General features: G+C 49.6%; 1 protein-coding gene across 1 annotated transcript in view; it reads left to right on the plus strand.

Moving 5' to 3' along the window:
- Positions 1-2,010: 2,010 nt before the first annotated feature.
- HPX (hemopexin) overlaps positions 2,011-9,146 on the plus strand; it is a 9,292-nt gene continuing 2,156 nt past the window's right edge. Inside the window, exons 1-7 of the mRNA XM_024757075.1 lie at positions 2,011-2,093; positions 2,467-2,531; positions 2,630-2,701; positions 2,880-3,001; positions 4,609-4,759; positions 5,453-5,665; positions 5,929-6,036. Coding sequence (XP_024612843.1) covers positions 2,011-2,093; positions 2,467-2,531; positions 2,630-2,701; positions 2,880-3,001; positions 4,609-4,759; positions 5,453-5,665; positions 5,929-6,036 — 814 coding nt within the window. The remainder of the gene's footprint in view (positions 2,094-2,466; positions 2,532-2,629; positions 2,702-2,879; positions 3,002-4,608; positions 4,760-5,452; positions 5,666-5,928; positions 6,037-9,146) is intronic.

The raw sequence follows: 9,146 nt of genomic DNA on the forward strand, positions 1-9,146 counted from the left end.
ATTGAATGTTTGCGGCAACCCTGTGTTGAACAAGTCTGTTGGCACCTTTTTTCCAACAGCATTTGCTCAGTTCATGTCACTGTGTCACATTCTGGTAATTCTTGAAATATTTCAAACTTTTTCATTGTTATTATATTTGTTATGGTGATCTGTGATGTTACTGTTGTAAAAAGATTACAACTCCCTGAAGGCTCGGACAATGGTTAGCATTTTTAGCAATAAAGTATTTTTAAATTAAGGTATGTACATTTTTTTAGACCTAATGCTATTACATACTTAATAAATTACAGTATAGTGTAAACATAACTTTTTAAATTTTTAAAAAATTTATTTTATTTTTGGCTGAGTTGGGTCTTTTTTGCTGCACGCGGCCTTTCTCTAGTTGTGGCCAGCGGGGGCTACTCTTCGTTGCGGTGGGCGTGCTTCTCATTGCGGTGGCTTCTCTTGTTGCAGAGCACGGGCTCTAGGCATGTGGGCTTCAGTAGTTGTGGCACGAGGGCTCAGTAGTTGTAGCTCGCAGGCTCTGGAGCGCAGGCTCAATAGTTGTGGCTTGCAGGCTCTAGAGCGCAGGCTCAGTAGTTGTGGCGCACGGGCTTAGTTGCTCCACGGCATGTGGGATCTTCCCGGAGCAGAGATTGAACCTGTGTCTCCTGCATTGGCAGGCAGATTCTTAACCACTGTGCCACCAGGGAAGTCCCATGTAAACATAACTTTTATAGGCACTGGGAAACCAAAAAATTTGTTTGACTCACTTTATTGCAATATTCACTTTATTGCAAGGGTCTGGAACAAACCTGAGCTATCTCTGAGGTATGCCTGTACATGCCAGGTACTAGATGGAGAAAACGTAATGGTACAGGGACTGCCCTGGTGGTCCAGTGGTTAAGACTCTGCCCTTCCGATGCAAGTGGCACAGGTTCGATCCCTGGTTGGAGAACTAAGATCCCACATGCTGCGTGGTGTGGCAAAAAATTTTTTAAAAAATGTAACGGTACATAAAACAGGCAAATCAAAACAAGCAAAGAAACAAAGCACAAGCATGCAGAAGCAGAAGCAGAAGCGTAAGTGGACAGACAAAATAATTTCAAGTTTTATTAAGTAACAAAGGAAACAAGTGAGAGTCTGAAATAGCTAGAAGGGGTGGTCAAGAAAGGCTTCATTGAGAGGATAACATTTAAGCAAGAATCAACTGTAAATACTGTGAAACCCCAGTACAGTTCTATTTATTCTGTGATAGGTAAACAAAACACTTTCCCCTTAAGGTGGAAACTACGGAGAAAGTCTAATTACCAGTAGGTCTCTCTGGAAGAGAGACACCTCTTCCTGCACCATTACTGTCAGCCCTTCCCTCCCAGGTGATTTTTGCAAAGCTCTTTGTCAGTGGGGGTGGGGGCTAGGGTGGAACTTGGACTTTTGGCAACAGTGAAATATTATTGACCCATCAAGTGCAAAGCTAAAGAGGCTTGGGAATGCCCCCAAAAGGCCCTTGATGGAGCTGGGAAGAAGCTGTTCTCTGAGTAGTTCTAAGTGTGTTTGTATATGTGTGTGGTTACTAAGTATATGTAAGTGTCAGTGTCTTTAGGGGTCTCAGAGCTGGGCATGGCACAGTACACAAAAATGTTCCTTTCCTCTTCTCTCCTCCTGCATTGTTGAGGTAAATCCAACCACAGAAAGGTGGTCCTCAATCAATCTACCCCCTTTCCCGACCTTATGGGCACTCAGGCCCATCACCAAGGTGAAGAGAGTCACAGTCGAACACCAGTGGGCTGGGCTGGTCACTGCTCAAAAGTCACTGAAGGAGAAAGGCCCTCCTACCGGGAAGAGTTAGTCTTGGACTCAGATTTCTGTCCAGACCCTGACCTTGTTTGCACTGATGTAATCAGCCAATATTGGCATAGCCCTGAGAGATCTCATTCCCAGCAGGCTTGGAGGTGGGGTGGTGCTGCTGCCATGCCTATATAGGGGCTCATCCAGGTGCCCAGAACTGTCCTGTGGCCTCTCCAGCGCATCATGGCGCGGGCACTGGGAACACCAGCTGTACCGTGGTTGCTGGGCTTGTGCTGGTCTCTGGCTAACGCCCATCCTCTTTCTCTGTGAGTGAAGCCGGGGCTGGAGGAGGACTGGGCTTCAGATTAAGAGTGGGCTAGGGGGCTTCCCTGGTGGCGCAGTGGTGGAGAGTCCGCCTGCCGATGCAGGGGACACGGGTTCATGCCCCGGTCCGGGAAGATCCCACATGCCGCGGAGCGGCTGGGCCCGTGAGCCACGGCCGCTGAGCCTGCACGTCCGGAGCCTGTGCTCCGCAACGGGAGAGGCCACACCAGTGAGAGGTCCGCGTACCGCAAAAAAAAGAAAAAAAAAAAAGAGTGGGCTAGGGTCAGTTTTTAGGTCTGGGGCAAGTCTGGGGTCAGGAGCTAAAGGAGAGGGATGGACCCTGTGGAGCTAGACATCTCCGTGTCTTCTCTCTAGGGCTAATGCCCCTAGGCATGGAGCTGAACGTGGGAATGCAACCAAGTTGGACCCCGATGTGATCGGTGAGACCCTGACTTCCTGAGTCTATCTGTCTAGCTATGTCTCCGCACTGTATCATCTGACTGGCCTTTTATTTGCTATCGCCCCACCTCCTTCCCAGAACGCTGCTCGGATGGCTGGGGCTTTGATGCTACCACCCTGGATGAGCATGGGACTATGCTGTTTTTTAAAGGTAGGAGGGGCTGGGATTGGGGCATTTGGGACCTCAGACTTGGTCCCCTTCATCGAGGGTGTATCCATCTGTGGGAGATCGTAGGAATTATCTGAGAGTATCACCCATAGCTTCTTTGTAACTAGCTCAGTAGGCCAAAAGTTTGTTCCGGGTCCCTCAGTGAGTGTGCGTTTTGCAGGGGAGTTCGTGTGGAAGGGTCAAAACTGGACTCAGGAGTTAATCTCAGAGAGGTGGAAGGATGTCCCCGGCCCCGTGGATGCTGCATTCCGCCATGGTCATGACAGAGTCTTTCTGATCAAGGTACGGCTGGGCCAAGGTCAGGGCCAGGCCAGGAAGTGCTGGAATCAACACTAGAGACCCTCCGCCAAGTGGCCCTGGCATGGAGCCCTTACCAACAGGTTCCAGGTTTCCTCCCCCTGCGCCTGCCTTTTCTGAGAAAGCTCAGGCTAGGGGAGTCGGTGTGCACGCAGGCCTGGGAAGCACAACACCCAGGGGCTCTTCCTCGGTCCTAATCTGCGTCCACATCTCTCTGCTACTCCTCAATCTGTCCACCATCCTTTCCTTCCGGGAAATTTATTCCCTTGCTTCCATGCCCCTGCATCAAGTCTTCTTCCTGTGGTTGCCAGGTTGTTCACAACACAGTGGTACCTGGCCGAGGGGCAAGTGGAGGATGAAATCCAGCCCACTGTGCTTGTCAAGTCCCAGGCCTTGGCCCAGCCTGTGTCTGCTCCTAGCACCTTCCCCTGACTCGCACAAGGATGCTGTGTGGTCGGGGCGGCCCTTGCTACCAGCTTTGTTTTCCCTCCTGCCTCTTTTCCTGCTCTTCTCAGGCTTCTCATCCTGGGCCACGCCTTGAATGTTTCTTGGGGATCCTCCCCAGCCCTTCCATACACCCTGCCTGGGTGATCTCAACCACTGCCACAGCTCTGAGTTCTCTCCACGTTGTGGACCCCAGATCTGGATCTCTCCCTGGAGCTCCAGACATCTCTCTCTGATTTCCAGGCTGACATCTTCAACTTAGATGTTCCGTAGGTACCTCAGATTCAGCATCCCCCAAACGGAGCTCAATATCTTCTGTACAAATCCACCCCTCCTCCTGAGTCCCCTGTTTCAGCAAATGGCCCCACCATGTGCTGATTCCTGCAAGCCAGGTGCACATGGGTCTTGAGACCTGGACCCTGGTTATCTTTACAGGTTTCTCTCCTCCTCCACCACATTCACTCTGTGCCAGCCACACGAGCATGCTGTGTACATGCTACTCCCTCTGCTGATAACGCCCAGTCCACACTTGTCTACCTGGAATATTCCTGCTCAGTTTTTAACTCTTGGCCCAAATGCCTCCTCCTCTGTGCAGCCTTCCAGGCATTCTCTAGGTTGACTTAGGTATTCCCCCTTTATTCCCCAGTGCACTTCACATGCCTCCACCTTGGGGCTCACATGGCTAGGATTGTAGGATCCTTTCTGCTTTTGTACAGTGAACTCCTTGAAGGCAGACAGAGTCTCGTCACCCCTTTATCCCCAGTGCCTCTCACAATGCCTGGCATATGGTAAGTCATTCAGCAACTGTTTCTTGAGTGAATAAATGAACAAATGAATGTATGAATGGGTGGATGATTGCAGGATGACTATTTGTGGATGTGTTTTGCCAAAACCAGTGGTATTGCAGATAATTGTGCCATGGGAGTATCTGGTTGTACATAGACAGTTGTGTGTGGTATAGTAACAGCGATGGGATTTGCACAAACTGAAGTTGTGCGAGGGGACAGCACATTGTTGTCCACAGATGGACTGAGAGTGTGTGGGACTGCAGAAGGATATTATGTAAGTGCAATAGATCAAAGATGTGTGGGACGGCAGAGTGGCAGTATCTGGCATGCATACTAAAAATAGCATGTTTTTGCATGCAGGGTGACAGAGTCTGGGTATACCCTCCTGATAAGAATAAGGAATATCCAAAGTTGCTCCAAGAGGAGTTTCCTGGAATCCCATCCCCAGTGGATGCAGCTGTGGAATGTCACAGTGAAGAATGCACAAGTGAGGGTGTCTTGTTCTTCCAAGGTCAGTCCAGGCTGGAATAAGAGAGCCTGGGGTAGTGGTGGGTTGGTGGTTATAGAGGTAGTGGTAGGGATGGTGGTGGTGGTGGAACCACTATATGGTTTCCTGATGAAGGGAAGGAGTAGAGAAGCCAATTATGGTCTAGAGGTCAAGTAGGGGAAGGAGGGGAAGTCATCCTGGAGAAGGTAACTGGGTGTAATTCTGCTAAAAGTCCCTCATTGTCCCCCATGACCCTTAGGACAAATCTATGTTCCTTAGTTTTACATACAAGGTTCTCCATGACCAAGTCCCTATTGATCCTCCAGCCTTGAGTCTCATCAAACGCTTACCTTGAATATGAAGCCCCAGAAACGCTATGCTGTTCCCTGTACACCCAATTTGCTTCATGCTTTAGACTTTTGTTTCTGGAGTTACATCTCCCCATCTTGTCTGCCTTGTAACTCCTCCTTCAGATTTTAGTTTAAGTATCACCTTCTCTGGAAAGCTTTCCCTGACTCGTCCCACCGCCCTTGCTGAGCTGATCATGTGTACTTTGCTGCTCCATTTTATTGTATGATTACTTTCCTCAACTGTTTCCCTGCTGGGCTGTGAGCTCAACGTGATGGGGACCATATCTGGTCCATCCTGGGGCCAGTACAAACACAAGGGAAGGCACAGCCCAGCCTCACTGAATGCTTGTTGGTTGATTGGACAAAGGCAACCGCACGTGGTTCTGGGACTTCACTACAAAAACCAAAAAGGAACGTTCCTGGCAGGCTGTCGGCAACTGCTCTTCTGCCATGCGATGGCTCAGCCGCTACTACTGCTTCCGGGGTAACCAATTCCTGCGCTTCCACCCTGTCACGGGAACGGTGCAGCCTATATACCCTCTGGATGTCCGAGACTACTTTATGCCCTGCCCTGGCAGAGGTGAGAAAGCCCAAGCCCTGGGACCTCCTGGAATTTGTCCACCTTCCCTGAGTTCGCGGACCCCATATAACCCAGCTCCTACCTTCACCCTGTGGAATGACACCTTGGCCCTTGCCCTAGCTCCACTTCCATTCTGGCTCTCCCCAGCTGTCCTCATATGGGGACAACCTGCACCCCCAATAACCCCAGCCATCTCTTCCACCTCGGAACTCATTCTGACCTCTTGCCTTCCTGTGTTCCCCCTCACCCATTTCTCCCCCAAGGCCATGGACACAGGAATGCGACTCACCAAGGGGATAAACGCTGTAGCCCGGATCTAGTCTTGTCTGCACTGCTGTCTGACAAACATGGCGCCACCTATGCCTTCAGTGGTAAGAGATGCCCTCCGACTCCCCCATCTCTGCCCTCCATACCTCCCATCTCTTTCACGTGTGTCTCCCATCTCTGGCACATTTCCTCCATTTTCATCACTGTGCCCCATATTTTGTCCCGTCGGCCCCCATCCTTACATGCTATCATGCCCCTTTTCACCCCTCACTTCGACCGATGCATATGGTTCAACCTGTCTCTCATCGCTGAGGCCTCTAGCTTCACCTGTCTGCCTCCCAGTACCATCTGTTGGTACATAGGGACCTCCTGGCCCCATGACTCCTCGTATTCTCTTTGCTCTTGCATGTCTCGCAGGGTCCTCTGGCCCTCCCCACCTTGAGCTTCTCATCAGGAGCTCCATCTTGTTCCAGGTGCCTGGTTCCTATGTGCAGGCCTCTGGGCACAGCATTACCTGGGGATGAGATGTTCCCATTGCTGAGAACCAGCCAACAACTGTTCAGTCCCTTAGACCTTTAGGCAATAGTTTCACCAGCCTGAAGAGATTTCTCCTCTGAGTGACCAGGAGAAACCCCTCTCCCCAGACCTATGCCATTAAAAAGCCATCTGATGATACCTAAGGATGTTCTGGGGCTAGTCAGACAGGTAGTGATAAGTCTTGATCTATACTTGAGGACAGCTCCAAGAGAAGGAGTGACCTACCACATTACACTCAGCCTAAGATGTACGTATGATCAGACACAAATGTAAAATAGTGGTGAGAATACAGAAGAGTGAAAATCCTTTCTTGCTCTGAATCCCTGAATAAATCTGATCAGGTATGACTACGAAGCTATAATGAAAAATACACAGCTGCAAGGAGAGCATATGCCCACAGCAGGAATGCATGCTGTAATGAGAACGTGCATCCGTGATGAAACACACACCTGTAGTGAAAAGGTAGACCTATGCTGAGAATATATGCCAGAGTAAGAACACATAAGTGTCAGAAGAACATGCAGCTATGGTGAGAGCGAGGCACCATGGGGAGGACACATACACAAAGCGAAACAGCAATGCTTACAGAGATAGAGAGATAAACAGACACAGAGAGATATGGAGATAGAGACACTAAGAAAATAGGGCCACAGGGACCACACAGAGATGTAGAGAAAACACCCAGCCATGGAGAGATCACGAAACCTCAAGACCATGTGTCCATAAATAGAATGCAGCTGAATTCCTAAATCAAGAGTCTTAGAGATGTTCTAGAGCTGTTGAGAGAATATTGTTATGTTAAAAATACCCAGCTGAGGTGGGAACTCACTATCTTGGTGAAAACACCAGTGTGACCCAGCCACTCAGCACAGGGCTGGTCCTCTCCTCTCCCTTATCGATAAATCTCTTGTGTATACCTCATAGCTGCTAATCCATTCTTTCTGTTTTGTCACTACTTCGGCTCGCACAGGCACCATCACGCCCTCTCTACTTTCTCTCTAGTCAGGATCTTTTAGCCTCAGATCCGACTGATAACTGCCTCGGCTCTCTTTTTCCTACTTGGATTTCCAGAGAGAGAATGGGACTGGCTCAGCCCATATTTTTATTCCAGACCACATTCAAGTGGCTGCTGGTCGGCCTCTGCATCGACCTCTAATGGATTTTGGGGGCTCAGCACTTACTTCCTCTGCACAAAATGCAGCGCGGCTCTGATTCTCAAAATAGGGGCCACGAGCAGGGTAGTTTCAGCAGGAGGGGAAGGTGGATATGTAGTCACTGTGACTTGCCCAGTTAATACCCATAAGGAGAACTTGTGGCTGCATTGGGAATACCAGCTGTTTTTCGAGCACCAAAAAATAATCGAGCACCTGATAGGCACTGGGCATTTTTTCTAGGCACTGAGATACAGTCGTGAACATGGCAGGTGAGACACCTGCCTTCAGAGAGCCTGCTAGACGGAGAGGGGACAGTAAAAAAGAGAAAATGAAAGAGCATACTTTCAGGCAGTGTTAACAGCTGTGATGTGTTCTGGGAACATCAGAATGCTTCTTAGTCTCAAATACCATTTGAAGCTAGAATAAATGAACGTATGAGTCGTTGATGTTTTAAAATATAAAATAAAAGGATGTTAAGTGTCCCCAAAAAGCTGTGAAGAAAATAAGACAGGATAATGGGATAGAGGTGAAGAGAATTAGGGGCCCCTCCTCTGAAGAGACGATTTTTGAGCTGAGATTTCAGTGATCAAAAGGCATTAGCCACGTAAAGCACTGGAGGAGAAGCATTTTAGGGAGGGTAGACAGCAAATACTTTGGGGAGGCAAGAAAGGAGGCCAGTGTGGCTGACACGCTGAGAAGGAGCCAGGTAAGTGGCTTGAAAAGAGGGAGGCAGGGGTCAGATGACATGGGCCTGGGAAGGATTTTCAACTGTAAAAGGAAGCCGGGAAGGGCTCTTGATCAGAGCTGTGATATGTTCTGGCTTATTTTTTTCAGCATCTGTCTTTTTATCTTATTTATTTATTTAATTTATTTATGGCTGCGTTGGGTCTTTATTGCTGTGCTGGCTTTCTCTAGTTGTGGCGAGCGGGGGCTACTCTTGGTTGTGGTGCGCAGGCTTCTCATCGCGGTGGCTTCTCTTGTGGCGGAGCACGGGTCCTAGGGTGCGCAGGCTTCAGTAGTTGTGGCACGCTGGCTTCAGAAGTTGTGGCTCGCGGGCTCTAGAGCGCAGGCTCAGTAGTTGTGGCGCACGGGCTTAGTTGCTCCGTGGCGTGTGGGATCTTCCCGGACCAGGGCTCAAATCCGTGTCCCCTGCATTGGCAGGCAGATTCTTAACCACTGCGCCACCAGGGAAGCCCATGACTTATTTTTTTTAAAAGATCATCCTGGCTTCTTGTGGAATATAAGTCACAGAGGTACAATTGTGTAAGCAGGGAATCCAGCAAGGAGTTCTTGCAGCTGTCTGGATTAGAGGTGATGACAGCTTGGACTGGGATAACAGCAGCAGAGGTGGTGAGGGGTCAGCGCGACGTACTCTGGAAGTCGGGCCCATAGCATTTAACCAATGCCTTGGATATCGATCGGAGTGGGGAAGGGGAAAGAGAGGTTTCAAGAATGACTTGGCCGGGCTTCCCTGGTGGCGCAGTGGTTGAGAGTCTGCCTGCCGATGCAGGGGACACGGGTTC

This window comes from Neophocaena asiaeorientalis, unplaced genomic scaffold, assembly GCF_003031525.2.
Source record: "Neophocaena asiaeorientalis asiaeorientalis breed wild unplaced genomic scaffold, Neophocaena_asiaeorientalis_V1.1 scaffold504, whole genome shotgun sequence".
Taxonomy (NCBI): Eukaryota; Metazoa; Chordata; class Mammalia; order Artiodactyla; family Phocoenidae; genus Neophocaena; species Neophocaena asiaeorientalis.